The sequence below is a fragment of the Gopherus evgoodei genome, chromosome 1 (genome assembly GCF_007399415.2).
Source record: "Gopherus evgoodei ecotype Sinaloan lineage chromosome 1, rGopEvg1_v1.p, whole genome shotgun sequence".
Lineage (NCBI taxonomy): Eukaryota > Metazoa > Chordata > Testudines > Testudinidae > Gopherus > Gopherus evgoodei.
This window is the reverse complement of record NC_044322.1, coordinates 166332842-166350755: the sequence shown is the minus strand read 5'-3', so window position 1 is coordinate 166350755 and position 17914 is coordinate 166332842. Positions and strand designations below refer to the sequence as shown.

Here is a 17914-nt window from a genome sequence, read left to right as displayed (position 1 = left end):
GTGTAAATGTATGGAGTAAGTAGAGGCATATTCCTAATTCCAGTATGAGTGCACAGACAAGAAATGGTGCCCTATGAATAGGAAAGATGCTCACTTATATTGTTTTCAGTTGCGTAGCTCTGTATAATATGACTTACTTGTGTTTTAAATCCATAATGTTCCTGGGCTTTGTTTTAAAAACAGTTAAAAAACCAAAATATAAGGTTATACCTTGTAGATAATTGGGAATCTGATTTTACAATTTCAACAGAATGATGGTATGAATAAAAGCTTTTGCAGTGCATATATATTGTTTTATTGAGTTTGTGTGTGTGTGTGTTTTCCATTATAGATATTTTTTGGTAGACTTTGATGGCCCACCCACGATTGTTTCAACGATGATGGACCATTTAGGACGTGATGTTGATGTAATTAGACCAACTTTTTTAAAGCATCGAGTATCAAAGACAGAAGAATGCAGTGGCATAATCCCAGTCAACTATGAAGATAAACTATATACCAAGAAAAAATGAGTATCCAAAAGATCATATCTGAAACTTTTTATTTTAGCCCAGCTTTTGGATACAATTGTGGTCATAATTTTTGTCTATGTTCAGAATAATCTATTGTAGTCATATGGCATCTGGAGTTAATGTAACTTTTAACTTTCTTTTTTGTTGTAAATTAAATAGTTAATTTGTATGCTTTTGTTAATAGTTGATGACTAGTCTGAACATTGATTTGCTTTCCTTGGAAAGCATTACATCTGATGAAGTTCTGTCTACCATCAGGAGACTAAAAATAGCATTTTTTCAGTAAGATTACTTCAGACTTTGTACATGTACGCAGTAGATTAAGAAAGCTCTGTTCGACAATGTATACTGTATAGCAGTATGTTTTTTATTATTGAGCAAGATAATAAAGGTGATTGAACTAAGCTTTATTTATTGTTGAAGACTATAAAAAGTGCAGGGAAATGTTACACATATACCCTGCCATCATGCATTCTAACCTACTGTTCTGAATATAATCAAAGAGGGTTGGTCTAAGTACAAATAAACACTCTCTATGGGAGAGGTTAGATACTTCCAGATGGCGGTTCCGAGAATGACAGGACTAGTGTGAGCAGAAAAATGCAAGTTATTGTCCTTTGTTTTACTATAAGCTGGAGCCACCTGACACTTTACATTTAGAAACATTTCAAACAAAATGGACTCATTTTTTGGCTTTTCCCTATTCCTGTTCTGATGGAGAAAACAAGGGGAGACATGGTAGGTATTAACACTAGAGTATTACCTGCTGGGGGTCCTCTATGACTGTTAGATCCCCGAGGAAATCCCCATTTCTTCCTCCCCCTGTTTACCCTGTCCTCTCATTGTATCCACCATCTTTCCCATCAAGGCAATGAGCTGTGGTTTCCTTCAAAAGTCCATAAACACTGTTGCATAATTAGCTAGAAAGGACGCTCCCCAACTAGGCATGCTGCATCTGGAAACCCTCCCCCCACAACCCTTGCTGAACTGGAGATCAAGAGACCAACCCAGGAACTGAACTCTGATTCCCACAGGACCTTGGGGGGGGGTTGTTAGTGATACTGCTCTGCAAATGCTCTACTATAAGGAAAGAATGAATTTGTTACCTTGCTCCTGGAGTCTGCAGAGTTTCATTTTTTCAAAGGTGATGCTGTAGCCATAAGAAGCTTCATTAAAAATGAAGTGAAAGATAAGAACAAATTCTCTTATTAAAAAAAAAAAGACCAACCAAAGGGGAGAAAAAGTCATAATCCCGCTGTTTTCCCCACAACCACTGAGTGCTACAACAACGACAAGGATGTCTAATCTGAAATAAGGCAGAATCTCATTCATACAGCCACCTTTTCAAACTATTTAACTCTTTGCACATCCAAGAAACCAAGAAGGGAACACAGGACAGACAGGAAGGGATCTCCTTAGTTATCATGTCCAGTCCCTGTTATCGCAGGCAACCCTTTCATGTAAACCCATTTATAAATTTGAGTTCCATCTTAAAACTAGGTAGCTTGTTTGTCCTCACTACGCTACACTAGGGTGTGAACACACATAACATTCTTTGGCAGGTCACTATCAAATGTTGCTTGCTGTAGACATATATATATATATATATATATATATATATGTATATATATAGTGAAACAATGCAACTGTTTGGATCTGGTTTAAAAAAGCTTTGCCTTTGGCTGGGATCTTGTGTTCTGTTGTAACAAAGGCAATTGCAAGTTTCCAAGCTTGCGAAATGGGGAAGAGACTGCCAATAGAGCCTGGATGTGTATAAGTGTTGTAAGTCTGCTTTTATCCTAATGCCTTTTGAGAGTATAGTGTAGAAATGTAAAATCTGATTTCTTACTAGTTTTGGCTTCAAAATGAATAAACCATGTGTTTATTGGAGGAGTGCTTAATATTAAATGCATGCATAAGCCATTGTAGGGTTGGGGCTTCAAAAAGGTCACAGACTTTTGTCCTTCCTGTGAAAAGCCTGAGTCCATTCTCAGAAAGTCAATGGCAGAACTCTCAGGGATTCCAAGAAGAACAGGATTGGGGCCCAAAGTCCAAAGCAACTGGATAGTGGAAATATCACAAGGCTCTTTGAGAGACAGTATGTAGAAACCCAACTATCCCAGTATTAAGGGGAAAGGTGGCCAGTATGCCACAAAATAAAGTTTAAGGAGGTGTTCAAGATATTACTGTCTAATGTGCTCCTTTCAGCTACCACTAGTCCCTGCAGGATTGATACAATACCAAGCAAAGACAAACATTTTCTGGACCCATACATGCCTAAATAAGTGTTTGTGCTTTATTAATCACAGTCTTTGTGTGTAAACAGTCAACTAATTAAAAAGCTGGTTCACAACAGTATGTACCCATTTCTTCATAATTGATGCTTTCCAATGTGAACATTATGGTTTTTTGGGTTACAAATATAGCTTGGGATCCAGACCTGTAGTTAGCTATTCTGGGAAGCTAGTATGTAACTGGGACCTTTGGAGTGGACTTTCACGTACACCAAAAAACTCGCTTACACTCAGGTAATTATGGTTTTCAGCAAGTTGACCAATGAGTCTGCCATATGAGAAACTTGGATAGTAACTCTACCCCAAGTGAACATAAATGTCCGCTTGTTGTCTGAGGGAAATCTTAGCCTTCCAGTAATAAGTTTGGGTACAGTGTCAGTTGCCTTTTGTGATAGTTGAATGTTTGTTCATCTCAATGAGCTGTGAGAGACTCTTGATCTTCAGAAATACAATTTTACAAGTGTAGAGTCAGCTGGATAGCTGACAGAATCGGTACTGCCAAACCACTTCCAAATCATTAAAATGTCAAAAATCATTGGCATGTTAAAAAAAAATTAAACTTTATTAACTAGAGAAACAGATGTTGAAATTATTTATAGCCTTCCTCAGCTTGTGCCCTCAAGACTGAAAAGGAAGTAGTTTTATACTCCTAGAAATAATAATTTACTTACATAGTCCCTGTCATCTGAGAATCTTGGAGCACTACACTGAAGTGGCTAAGTATTAAAATGCTGATTGACAGCTCTTCCATCAGCTCAGCAGTGGTTCCCATTGGCTATCTTAAAGTCAGATAACAAATATGCACATATGGTTTCAGCAAGCAGACTCTAGGTCCCTTTGTTCTATCTTAAATTGTTCCCTTGCTTCTTTGCTGACATTCCTGTTCATTCACACATCCACCCACTCACTGCATCTTGCATCTCCGGGAGTTCCTTCAGCACCACGGACTCAGGGTACTGTACTATAATAGTGCTTAAGGCCAAGTTTTCAAAAGGCCTCACCACAGCTTCCGCTTACATTTGTGCATGCAGTGATTTAGTTCTGTAGAGCCAGACTCGTGCATCTTCCTAGCATCAGACTAGCCTGTACAAATTCTATTTGGTGGTGGTGTGAACTTAAAGGCCTTTGAGCCTCAGTGCCAGCAGACCACCATTATTTTGGAGATTAATTAAGCATTTTAAAGGGATTATCATGCTCCTAATCACTCTTCTGCTTAAGAGGAACAAAATGTCAAGTGTCAAAGCTGTTGCCTGAGTTGGCTGTGACAAAAGCGCATGGATACAAAAACTTTGTATTCTTTCAAAAGTCTTCCAAGGAATAATTAAAATGACAGCTTTCATACATTTTACTACGTATAAATGTACGGCTTGCTGCTGGAGCCTGTGTAGCCCAGAGTCTTAGGTATCATCTGTCATTGGTGATACAAAGTGATGCAGTAGTCCCAGTTTAGTGAAGGGGTGTTAATGAACCACTTTATTGTGAATGGTCCCTGGAAATATGTGTTAACTACTTATGCTAGACAACCTGTTCTACCTTATATTTAGCTGATATGCATGTTTTCCAGACCTGAAGAAGGGCTCTGTGTAAGGGCATGTCTACACTAGAAACGTACGTCAACCTATGTTAGGGCAACTTTTCTGTGGTGGTTCATGTCCAGACTACCTCCTTGGGTTGTGGTTTGCATCCTCACAAGGAGCGCTTCCACTCACTTAAGAGGGGGCAGTGTGTGGGGCTGACAGCCTGGTATCAGCTCCGCTGGCAGCCCCCGCCCCGGGCTGTCAGCTCCCTGCGGCCAGGAGCTCGGCTGTCCCCCGGTCCCCACCATTGGGCTCCTGGCAGGAAGTGGGGAGTAGAGAGCCTCTGGGCAGCTGGTGGGAGTCTTTGGGCAGGCGCTAGGCTGTGCCTGATCAGCTCCCAGCTCTGAGCCAGGCTGGGCTCCCTGTTCCCTGTGAGGAGCCCAGCGGCTGCCCAAGGCTCACGGCTCCCACTTGGGAGCCACTTGGACTCCAGGCGCAGAGCTCTTTGCCAGGAGCCCTGCTGTGGCAGGGAGCCAAGAGCCAGGGAGAGCAGCTGGACTCTTGGCAGTGGGGAGCCAGGAACCTCCGGGGAGCTGTCTAGCTGGCAGTGGGGAGCCTGGGGAGCAGCTGGACTGGGAGCTGGGAGCCAGGGGGCAGACATACTATGACAGGGGAGTGGGGTGGGCACAGCCCAGCTTGGAGCAGGGAGCCCAGGGGGTCATGAGGCTCTAGCTAGAGCCCTCCCAACCGGCCCAGTGACAGCTGAGCTTTCTTGTCAGTTTTTTTTTTTCAGTGCCATTCTTTTCATTTTCCTTCTGCTTTTCAGTCTTGAGCAGTCACATTTTCAGGCTTCTTTGTGCATCCAGGGTCGCTGCAAACATTTTTAAAAGAAAGTTGAGATTCTCATGTAATCATCTGACTCCAAGAGGTGGAGTTTTAAGAAAAACACCAAACATAATGAATGAGGCTCATGATAAAATCATGGAGGTTGGCAAGGGGGACATCAAGGGGGAAAGAATCCTTTTGCTGGCCTTTCCCAGAATCCTACGGCTCACCCTGCTTAGATGCTTTAGAAGTGAAAATTGACTCTGAAGCCAAAACATGTATGTTTGCTCACTCTCTGGCTTAAAGAAATATTGTGGATGAGTTTTTCTTTTTAACCTGTGTAATTTATTTGATTTCTTTTGAGGGCTATTTGGAAAGGGTCACCCTCAACCTGCTCAGGCTCCCAAATGAAGCTTGTTTACAGGAAGATAATTTCTATGTAGCATCCTCTTGCTGATTAAAGTCTTCAGAGGTGAAATCCTGGCATCAGTGAAGTCAATGGCAAAACTCTCATTGATGTCAATAGTCAGATATGTGCCGAAGAGGTGAAGGTTGCCATTTACCTTTGTTTAAAGAATGTACCTATAGATACCTTACTAGGTCAAAAGAGTCCTCCTGGATTGTTATTGATATGAGAATCTTGCAACTGCCGGCACTTCTAGTAACTTAGATGTGGTAAAGCAGTGTTTCTGTATGACCTGTTTGTGGAGTGGCGCCAGTCCCGGAGAGCTCCTTGAGACAGTTTAGGAAGGCAGCAAGTCAGTCCCTGGTATCAAAAAGGGTTGAGAAACACTGGTACATGATGCATTTTGGAACATTTCTAGCATTTCTTGGGAAAAACAGTGGACTCTGACAGAGCCTAAAACAATTTAGAGAGATAAATTTAACTTGCGTTCTGCGGTGAAAGCTTTCCCACTCTGGCATACTGGGATGGGGGTTGCATTTAGACTATAAACTGGGGTTAAAGGCTTTAACTCAATTTTTTGTTTCCTTTTCAAGTCACGTTTAAGGCAGCAGCTGAATTTCTGAGGGATGAGGTACGGTGGAGAGGGTTCAGCTGCAAACCTACAACCTATAGTGAAGGTTGTTCAGAGCCCTGTTTTTGGACTTGAGAGGCAGAAGGAAAATGTTGTATATTAACCCGTGCTGTCTACTCACATGTGCAACTTACAATATGTATGACTGAGGAAAACGTAAAGAGCAAGATGATCATTATCTGGGATTAACATGGGCATTTGTCCCATTCTCTCAATCCGTAGGCTGCAAGTGCTATGGGGGCAACACATTCACCCTTTAAATGCCAAGGTGACAGGCACCTTAGAAATACCAGTGATAGGTCACACTGGAGAGGAAGTGGATGAGTGGAAAGGGGTGTCTCCTTGATCAATAGTTAACTCTCAGCTGGTAGAGGAGTGGTAATAATGGGCCCCCTGGAGAGAAGGATGATGAAGGGTAGCAATGGAGTAAAGGGTATGTGTGGAGAAAGGGGGGGGGAGCTACACCTCACGCTGGCCAAAGAGAAGTGTAGGAACTCTGGGAAAAACAAACACTACTCTCCCTTTTCCCCTGGAGAAATCTGTGTGTTTACACAGAGGAGTATTGGAAGCTGCTGGTGGGTATGGGACTGTGTCCAACTTGTTCAGAGTTTAGACACAAGACTGATGCTGTGTCAGCATGCTGGATATGAATCAAACCAAAATTATTTGATCCCCCAACTCATTAACTATTTACTAGTGCAAGGCATTACAAATCACACCAGCTGCTGGAAAGTGCAAACAGTTTTCTTTAGTAATCCCTGTAATCCCGTATAAGCAAAACCTGCTCATATATTGATGAAAAAATTACCTGAGACATGTCAGGCCACAAGGGGAAAAAAATCGATGAAAAAAAAATCAGCCAGTGTAATTTTGATCTTGGTCAGACTCATCATAGCTGCATGAGGAGGGTTTAGATTTGTGACAAAGGAAGGACTACTATCGGCAAGGATACAGCCAGATCTTAGGCTGGGACAGTAGTACAGTAGGTCCAAGTCATTGTTTATTATTTACGATACAGGCTGAGTAAGGAGAACAGAATTTGACAAAATGGGTCAAATTCAGGGGTATGGTCATAGTGACTTTCACTCTGAGGTCACTGGTTTGAATCTAGCCCAGATCAGTAGTAACTGAAAGCTGCTATGATCCTGTGGCTCTTTGGTATTCTGTGTGCAGCAGGGTTATGCTCGCAGTGTGGTTCCTGGCAGGCGAGTGTCAAAAGTACTATTGGCGCTGGCTAGCACCTTGGTAAGCCTCAGCAAAAAGCCAGGGATTTCATGAGCATAGCCATAGAGCTACCTGTTCATTCCAGAGGTTGTCATTCCAGGTTGGAGTCAAGATAAATCAGAAGGGCAGTGGGAAGAAAAGTTGGTAAGATAGTATTAGTGACTTATTGTTAGGGAGAAGTTGAGTGGCTGGCGTGTGCGCACCAAGAATAATCTTATTAGAAATGGCCCCTCCTCCCTGTCCCTGACCCTAGAGCCTTAGAAGAGTAATGCCTTTGACTGTATATTATCTTAAATCAGAGACATGTAGGACTGGAAGGGAGTTTGATAGTCGTCTAGTCCAGTTCCCTGCAGGACTAAGTTTTGTCTAGACTGTCTCTGACAGGGGTTTGTCTAATCTGCTCTTAAAAACTTTCAATAATGAGATTCCACAACCTCCTTAGGCAATTTATTCCAGTGTTTAACCACCCTAACACTTAGGAAGTTCTTCCTGATGTCCAGCCTAGACCTTCCTTGCTGAATTGAAGCACATTGCTTCTTGTCCTATCCTCAGTAGTTAGGAAGATTCATTTCTCACCCTCCTCTTTATAACAACCTTTTACATATTGGAAGACTGTTATAATGTTCCCTCTCAGTCTTTTCTTCTCCAGACTACACAAATCCAATCACCGTGTAATAATCACCCTTGCACACAACATTCCGATGACCTCCGAGAATTGTAAAAAAGGCTGTGGACCAAAATTCCTAGTTAGTTGGCCTGTGAAAATAAATAGCTGAGGAAGAGCAAGACTTCTGTCATTTGATATATGAAATCCAAAGATTTGAAATGCGTGGTCCTTAAGTACTGCTATTTTTTAAAACTTATAATGGTGGCCATCCTACTGTGTGATCAGACTGCAGAAACTTTGTATATTTTTTCATGCCAAATATGGTAGACACTATCCTGCTCACAATGAAACCAATGGGAGCCTTTGGTAAATGGTTTTACCAAAAATATTTGTATTGTAAACATGCATTAAGGCATTTTCATGAAGCCAGAAAGTAAAAAGTCCAAAAATTCCATGCGATATCCCAATCCTGAAAACATCTATGCACATATTTAACTTTACTCAAGTGCCACTGAGATCTCCTAGGATCTAGGGGAGCAGGGCATTTGATTTGATTTGGCCATTGATTTATGCTTTCCTGCATAAAGTTAAGCTCCTATATAAGTGTTTGCAAGATCAGCAACTTAATTGGTGTCCTCCTGCTTCAGAAATCAGACTTTGCTACAAAGTTTTTGCTAAATAAATGGGTTTTAACCAAAGTTTTATAAAAAGTAGTTGATTTTTTTTTCAAAAACACTGGAAATAAAAAATAACAATGAAAAAAATCCCAAAATGTCACCAAAATGTCTCATGGGCTCTGTTGCTTCCTGGTTCAGGCATTAGATTCTTCTTCAAGCCTAATCTACAGTAGGAAAAAATTAAAAATATCACTCTTTTTTCAAACATAGAGAAGACCCATAAATTTGCTTCTCCTACATCATGTCAAGCAGATTAAGTACCGCTGACTAAGTGTCCTATGAAAAATAGTTTTCTTTTTTTGGCTATAGAAGCAATTTGACTGGAAACATGCCCCCTCTGGGTGCTATGCATTGTTTCTTCTAATTTTTTATATCCATGTGCGGAATGAATTTTTTCATGTGCACCAATATGGAGGTGATGTGTGGTGGTGGTGGGGTTGGGGCTGAGAGGTTCGGAGTCTGGGAGGGGGCTCTGGGCTGGGGCAGAGGGTTGGGATGCTGGGGTGTGAGAGCTCTGGCTGGGGATACAGGCTCTGGGGTGGAGTTAGGGATGAGGGGTTTGGGGTCCAGGAGGGGGGTCTGGGCTAGGGCAGAGGGTTGGGATGTGTGGGGGGGTGTAAGGGCTCTGGCTGGGGATGTGGCCTCTGGGGTGGAGCCAGGAATGAGGGGTTTGAGGTGCAGGCTGCCCTGGGGCTGCTGCAGGGAGAGAGAATTCCCCCCAGGTTTCTCTTGACACAGCAGTTTGGGGCTGGGGGAGTGTGCCTCTCCCTCTCATGGCAGCTCCAGCAGGGCCAGAGTTGAGGGAGAGGCCCTTCTCCTTGGCTGAGGCAGCTTCAGTGGGGCCAGGGTCAGGGGAGAGGTGCCTCTTCCTGGCTGGGCAACTGCATGGTCCTTAATAGCCTGCTGCGCTGCAGTGCAGCTTAGAGGGAACTTAGGTGCTGTGTTTTAAACAGCATGCAGGGCAACAAGCTCGTTGAACTTGCAGTTGGGGGGGCAATACCCCCTCCCAAATTACACCCATGTTAAAAAGTGTGTGGGGGGGGTTATGGTCCCGGTGCTGTTTCTGCTTACTATGTTAAAGTTGCCAAAATTTTTGAAATTTTCTCGATAGAGGACATGGAGGAGATGAGATGTGGTGAAAAATTCTTGTAACATTGTTTAAAGATTGGATTCTTCTTAGGTTTCATAGACTGATAGAGTTTAAGGCTAGAAGGGACAATTAGTGTCATCTAGTTTCATCACCTGTATATCACAGGCCATAAAATTTCATCCCATTACTCCTATACTGAGCCCAATAACTTTTGTAAGACTAAAGCATCGCTTCCAGAAAGGCATCTAGTCTTTATCTGAAGACATCAAGAGCTGGAAGATCAACCATTTTCCTTGGTAGTTTGTTCTAATGGTTAATCAACTTCACCATTAATTATAAACAATGCTGCTTCTGCCCAGCTCCCATAGATCTTTCATCTGTTTCTGAGAGACTTGTTCCCATTCGTAAGTTTGAGACAGCATTTGTGCCATGGATCCTGATGATTTAATTTTGAAAACATCCAATTTCTTGCATCTTTTCTTAATTATATGAGCCTTTAAAAAACAAACAAACAGATTTTTGGTAATCTACCAACTTGCTGACACAATAGAAACAATTGGTGTCTTTTAAATTAAATGTTATTAATGTAGTCATGTTTAAATGCGGAACCTGACTAGATGGGTATGCTCCCTTTAATTGTTAGCCTGCCCTCACTCCTTCCAGAGTGGTGTATTTCAACCTTTCTATATGACATCCAGAGACAGGAATGTGGACTAAGCGGAGGAGATAGGTATAAATTACCAATTAAGGCCTTGTCTACACTACTGGGGTAAGTCGATCTAAGTTACATTACTCCAGCTGTGTGAATAATGTAGCTGGAGTCAACGTAGCTTAGGTCTACTTACTGCAGTGTCTATACTGGGTTGACGGGAAAAACTCTTCTCATTCTGATGGAGTACTGGAGTCGATGGGAGAGCAATCTATGGTTGATTTAGCGGGTCTAGTGAAGACCCACTAAATTGACTCCCTGCGGCATCAATCATGGTAAGTGTAGACATGGCCTAAGTGAGTTTTGGGGCTCCTCTCATTAGGAGATTATTCATGCCAGTTTCTGAAGCAGAAGTCAAACCATGTTTCAAAGAATGCTTATTTGTAAGTCATTAAGATTACTGTTATCTCCCTGTGGAACCAAGTTTTCCAGTAGTATGAACAATGCCTCATTAGACACTGTTTGCACTGCAGTTTCTATATACTCAATTTTTCTTTCATATTTCCTGTGCTGTTTCATTTTGGCCTTGTATCTGGGGTAAATAAATGCTATAATGACATTACTCTTTAACTGACTGGTAGTAATATTTTCCTACTTAAATTCTTCTGTAATTTCCCTTGGATAACATCTTGCCCTACACTGTTTTATCATGTTGGTGTACACTACTGAGCAGATGTGATATTTCACCGCAGAGATAGCTACACATCAGTTAGGGGCAAAGTAGATTGAGTGTGTATATATGTATTAGTTTGGAGAACCAGTGAAGTTTATAAAGCTCTTTGAGATCCACTTAGGATAAAAGTCACCATATACATGTGTGTCATTAACATCAATATAAGCTTTATAGAAACATCATGTCATAGAACCACTTACTTTGAAACCAGATGTCAAAAATTCCCTTCACATAAAGCATTGTCAGTTCATAGGTGAAACACCATGCACCCTTCTCTCCTCTGTTTCTGGTGGAATATTCTTAGAGTAAGTCTTGTTACACTGTAATGAAATTCTATGAAATTAACAATGTGTTCTTTTCCAGTAATGCCATTGCATAGGCAAGTGCTAATGCAATGGATTACTGTTCAATTATAAAATATTCAGATACAGATCTTGCATCCTTCAGCTTAAAAAATTTTCTTGTCTGCCATGGAAATGTGGGTTTATTTGTACAATCTGACATTAATTAATCCCTTTTACATACTTACAGGCTACTGCAGAAGTTATCCACTGCAAGTTCTCAAAATCCAATTTTGAGCACAACAGTTGACCTCCTTTCATGATGAAACAGTTTTGTCTGTTTTCCTATCTTCGTTAACAGAGTTCCTTAAGTTTATGTAAATTGGTTTCTAGCATCTTGGTGGTTTTTGTTTTTTCTTTGAGAAAGGAAAATTATTAGATGTTTTTGGTGGTTACTAAAGTACCCAACACTGTTTCTGGTTCCTTCTTTAAATAAATAAAAATGAATTGCTACAATATGCTTCGGTGATAACTAAGAAGTATTGCACTGATGCTATTATAAAGGGTTGCAGTGATCGGACTGGAATCTGCGTGCTGCTGCTGGTTCATGGTGCACTTGCTGCTGGCTCATGGAGATCTTGCTGGCCACATGATGCTGGCATTTTCCTCTTTGCTTCCAGCTTGTAACCTGCATTTGTTAAAGTCAGACTCAGGATTCACAATTTGTTAGATCACTCTGATTATTAGCACAGCGCTCTGCTAATAACACCTAGATAATGTGAGCGCCATGCAGGACCCACACTACCTTATTTTATACAGATAAAGGGGGCGAACTTGACAAGATAACACCACATCGAGGCCTGCACCAAGGTTCCAAGCATGAAGGAGATTCTCCTTGTGGGCTTCTACCAGCCCAACGAAGCCCTGAGCTGCTTCCTGGTGTCTGCACAGCAGGAATTTGTTCCCCCCAAACCCTCCAGTCTGCCTGACTATTCTAAGCCTTTTACCCTTTTCTGCCACACACAATCTGGGTGTGAACTTGGAGTTCTCACTCAGATACACAGAGACAAGAACTGCCCAGTGGCTTATTTCTCTCCCACTTTGGACCCTATTTCCCAAGGCTTACCCTGCTGCCTGCGAGCTGGGGTTGCTGTGGCGCGCCTAGTCGAAATGTCTGAATCCCTTGGCCTCCACTTTCCTCTTACCCTTATGGTACTTCACTTTGTGGAAACTCTCCGGCTACAATGTAACACAAGCCATCTCTCCTCCGTCTGCCTTGCCAGGTATGAACTTTTACTGCTGTCGGCTTCGTATATCACCATAAAGTGTTGTTCTCAGTTAAACGCTGCCATTCTCCTTCCTTTGTCTGATGACGGTGATCCCCACGACTGCCTTGCAACTGTCTCTGCTGTTCCCATCCAGTGCTCTGACCTTTCTGATGTCCCTTTCCCTAACTCTGACCTTGTTTTGTTTACTGATGTTTCCTGTTTTTGAGACAACCAAGGTTGTCTCCTTGCAGGATACGCTGTAGTGTCATTCTCTGAAACTCTAGAAGCTGCGCCTTTACCTTCTGTAACCTCAGCGCAAGTTGTAGGTGGACAGAATCAAAACTCACCTCTCTCAAAGATTCAAATGATAAGTTAAAAGCTTTATTGGAAACCTCCTTTCCCACCGCCAGACTGAGTGCTCCCCTTTACGCCATTCTCCGAGCAGACTCAAATCTATCCCAACCCCCTTCATACTCCCATCTCATTGTGAAAAAGGACGAAGAAAACCCCTTGTTAAATTCTGGGGATGACGATGAGGAAGACCATTAATTGGCTTGGTAGCCTTGTGTCGGATCAATAGACGATCAACCTCCCCAGTTCAGGAACAAGTCTCAGAGGTCACCAGTTTAGACCAGTCTGGACCGTCCGATGCTGCCCAAGCCCATGACCTCTCTACTCATCTGTACCTCACACTGGCAAATTCCAGTTTTATCTTTGTTATGCTTTTAGATAGGTTTGCGTTTGATGACTTTGCATTCTTGATTGGGAGTTGACATATGACATTCGAAACCTTTTCTTTCGCTCCAGAATTGCTATATTTATCAGCATATTTATTAATATCAATCGTGATAGACCCAGGCCAGTTGGGTACAGCAGAATAGCAGAAGGCAGATATACTGGCCACTGGATTAACAGTTTTCTGTTCCCTGACTGTCCAGAACAGGGACTGCTCCAGGCTAATGAGAACACCTGACTCTAATTAACCTGCAAAGAGTCAGGTGAGGCCATTAAGCTAATGTGACCACCTGACTCTAATTAAGGCCCCGCTGATACTATAAAAAGGGCTCACTCCAGTCAGGCAGGGGAGAGCCAGGGAGCCAGAGGAGAGGAAGTGCGGCTGAAGGGCTGGTTAATGAAGCCACCCTCAAACCATGGTTAAGGGAGCCATAAGGTAATGGTGAAGAAGGGAGAAGCAGGAGAGCTGTGGGAAGTGGCCCAGGGAAATGTAGCAACTCTGGCTGTGAAAGGTCGGCTACCAACAGCTGCTACCATTAGGGTCCCTGGGCTGGAACCTGGAGTAGAGGGCGGGCCCGGGTTCGCCCCCAGCCTGCCACTACAGGAACATCTCCTGGGAGGGGAAGTCAGTCCCCTGTCACTACAGAAGGCTAAACTGTTCTGAAATAAGCCCTAGGGATGACAGAGACTGTGGGAGTTCTCTTACCAACCTCCTTGCAGGCCTATGATGAAAAGGGCTCAGTAGACTGTAATCCTGGCCCTAGAGAGAGAAGGGCTACATGGAGGGTTGCAGTGAGCCACTGAGGCTAGCATAAAGCGCCTAGAAGCGCGGGACCCACGGGGACAAGGTCAGAGCTCTGCCACACAGTATATTTATCAATATATGTATTGCTATATTTTTCAATACAAAACAAAGAACCACTAAGGTCCCAATGACCATATTTAGTTTAACCTTGTATTTTAAATTCAGTGTAGCAAGTTATGCAGAAAAGAATCCTGGAGACTTTATTTTTCCCTGCATCTGATTGAACAAGACTTTAGAGTGAATGAATATGATTTGCGTTGTGGTAGTGCCTAAGAGTCCCACTCTTGGACCAGGACCCCATTGTGCTAGGCACTGTACAAACACAGAAGAAAAAGATGCTCCCTGCCCCAAGGTAGCTGTTACTCTTGAATTGTGTCTATAATTTATTCGTAAATTACAACAAGTAAATAAATAAAACATCATAGTCATGTAACAGCCAAAGTAGCATTTGCTCATTCACTAGAAAAACAGATTCTTTCAAATAAGCATCTTAGCAGGCCCGAAGTATAACCACTTCCATCAAACCACTGAATTATAGATAGAGATTATAGCACCGTAGATGTTCCACCACTTTCTTTTCTTATAAGAAAAGTATACTTAAAGAGCAAACCAGCTTGCTCTAGTCACAGAACTAATCACATTAACTGCAAGAGAATTACTTGTATCAGTAAGGTGAAAACAGATTCAGCTTCGTAAGATTACGCTATGAAATGAGGATCTATTCTTCTCTTTCTGTGTTTGCAAAACTCTACTTCAGAGTAATATGAATGGTAAAAATAACATGAAGGTAAAATGGACAATTTATTCACTCTAATCACTGACTTCATAGTCCTGAATGGGAAAAAAGATCAGCATGTTAAAACTTGAAAGCTCTCTATTATTATTCTTAGAAAGGATATGAAGTGCCAGCATGAAAATAATCAAGTTTAATTTGTTCTTGTGATGGGATGGGTCACAGAACCTCCCTTGGGAACTGCCAAGTGATGTGCCAAGACTACTTCTGCCCTTGCTTTTCTGCCCTGGCATCTTAGGACTACAGCACCCTGACTTGCTGAGCCAGACATGCCAGTCTGCTCCAACACAAACCCAGGGTCTGAACCACGTGCCACAAAGCTGCCGACTTAACCTGAAAGCAGCTTACAGAAGTGTTCCTGTCTTTAACACTCTTATGCCTTGGAAGAAAGGAAAGAATTGACAAGGATTTGTAGGGGATCTTAATGCATGTCAGTTTGTTAACAAGAGTTAGGCCAGCTGTAACCCTAATGACGTGAGACTTGTAGAAGCGAGGATTGTGTGAGGCGAGCAGAAAAGAACTGTGTGAGAAGTTATTTCGACCTTGCACTGATAATTAAATACGTAGGCTGGCGCCCAGAAGCTGAGAAAAATAAGATAGTAGGATGGCCTATGCATAAACAAAATGCATCTGTTGCTCATCATTGTCTGTAATATTGCTTGCTATTGTCTGTAACAAAGGTATAAATGCTTGCTGTAATTGTTTACCTGTGGAGAGACCTGTCCAGGACTGGGGCAACCCAGTGTCCTAGGGCACTCCCTCCTCAATTAATATTGCTTGAGAAATAATAAAGTATTTGATTTTGCTGCACCCAAACTAAAAGCGAGAACTGAGTTTTTCTCCAACATGCCCAACTCCCAATGGGGTCTAAATCCCAAATAAATCCATTTTACCCTGTAGAAACTCATAGATTGTTCGCATTCTATAACACTGATTGAGAGATATGCACAGCTGTTTGCCCTCCCCCAAGTATTAATACATCCTCTGGATTAATTAATAAGTAAAAAGTGATTTTATTAAATACAGAAAGTAGGATTTAAGTGGTTCCAACTAGTAACAAACAGAACAAACTGGATTACCAAGTAAAACAAAATAAAACATGCAAATCTAAGCCTAATACAGTAATACAACTGAATACAGATAAAATCTCACCCTCAGAGATGTTTCCATAAGTTTCTTTCACAGACTGGATGCCTTCCTAGTCTGGGCACAGTTCTTTCCCCTGATACAGCCCTTGTTCCAGTTCAGGTGGTAGCTAGGGGATTCCTCATGATGGCTCCCCTTTGTTCTGTTCCACCCATTTATATATCTTTTGCATAAGGCAGGAATCCTTTGTCCCTCTCTGGGTTCCCACCCCTTCCTTCTCAATGGAAAAGCACCAGGTTAAAGATGGATTCCAGTTCAGGTGACATGATCACGTCACTGTAAGACTTCATTACCCACTTGCCTGCACACACATACTGTATACAGGAAGACTTACAGGTAAAACAGAGGCATCTGCATTGTCCTGGTTAATGGGAGTCATCAAGATTCCAAACCACCGTTAATGGCCCACACTTTGCATAATTACAATAGAACCTCTGAGTTATATTTCATATTTCTAGTTTCAGATACAAGAGTGGTACATTTATACAAATAGGATGACCACACTCCGTAGATTATAAGCTTTGTAATGATACCTTACAAGAGACCTTTTGCATGAAACATATTGCAGTTACATTATATTTAAACTCATTAGCATATTTTCATAAAATTATATAGAGTGCAACGTCACAGTTCTTACCCCAGATCATGTAAAACTCATTTGATGGTGAAGACTCATAGATTATGAATCCAGAAGGGACCGCTGTGATCCACTAGTCTGACCTTCTGTATAACGGAGGCTATAGAATGTCCCTGAATTAATTCCTGTTTGAATAGACCATCTCTTTTAGAAAAATACATCCACCCTGCATTTTCAAAATGTCCAGTGATGGAGAATCCACCACAACCCTTAGTAAGGTTTTCCAAAGGTTAGTTACCCTCATTGTTAAAATGTGTGCCCTATTTCCCGTATGAATTTGTCTAGCTTCAACTTCCAGCCATTGGATCTTGTTATACGTTTGATAATATAGAACACTCTTTAGTCTAGCAGACAAATTTCTGTTCCCCATGTAAGAGGGACTTATAGATTGTGATCAAGTAACTCCTTAATCTTCTCTCTGTTAAGCTAAATAGATTGAACTCTTAGAGTTTATCACTATAAGGCATGTTTTCTAGTCCTTTAATTGTTCTCATTGCTCTTCTTTGAACCCTCTCTAGTTTATCAACATCCTTCTTAAATTGTGGGCACTAAAACTGGACACAGTATTCCAGCAATGCTCACAACAGTGCCAAATCCAGAGGTAATAGCCTCTCTACTTCTACTCAGTATTTGCCAGTTTATACAAACAAGGATCACATTAGCTTTGTTGGCCACAGTGTAGCACTGGGAGCTCATGTTCAGCTGATTATCCATCACCACTTCCAAGTCCTGTTCAGAGTCACTGCTTCCCAGAACTTATAAGTATGGTCTGCATTCTTTGTTACTAAATGTATGACTTTACATTTGGCCGTATTAAAACATGTTGTTTGCTTGTGCCCAGTTTACTAAATGATCCAGACTGCTCTGTATCTGTGGTCTGTCCTCTTCAATATTTATCATTACCCCAATTGTGTGTCATCTACAAACTTTAACAGTAATGATTTTATGTTTTTCCGAGATCATTGATTAAAAATGTTAAATAGCGTAGGCCTGAGAACTGATCCCTGCAAGACCTCACTAGAAACAAACCTACTTGATAATGATTCTCCATTTGCAGTTACATTTTGAGACCTATCAGTTAGCC

At 41.8% G+C, this 17914-nt stretch overlaps 1 protein-coding gene across 3 annotated transcripts in view; it reads left to right on the top strand.

The window, feature by feature from the left end:
* Positions 1-922, top strand: part of MRPS6 (mitochondrial ribosomal protein S6) — a 63686-nt gene extending 62764 nt beyond the window's left edge. For all 3 annotated transcript variants that reach the window (XM_030578473.1, XM_030578481.1, XM_030578487.1), the window contains exon 3: positions 332-922. In XM_030578473.1, coding sequence (XP_030434333.1) covers positions 332-512 — 181 coding nt within the window. In that variant the 3' untranslated portion in view covers positions 513-922. The remainder of the gene's footprint in view (positions 1-331) is intronic.
* Positions 923-17914: the final 16992 nt, after the last annotated feature.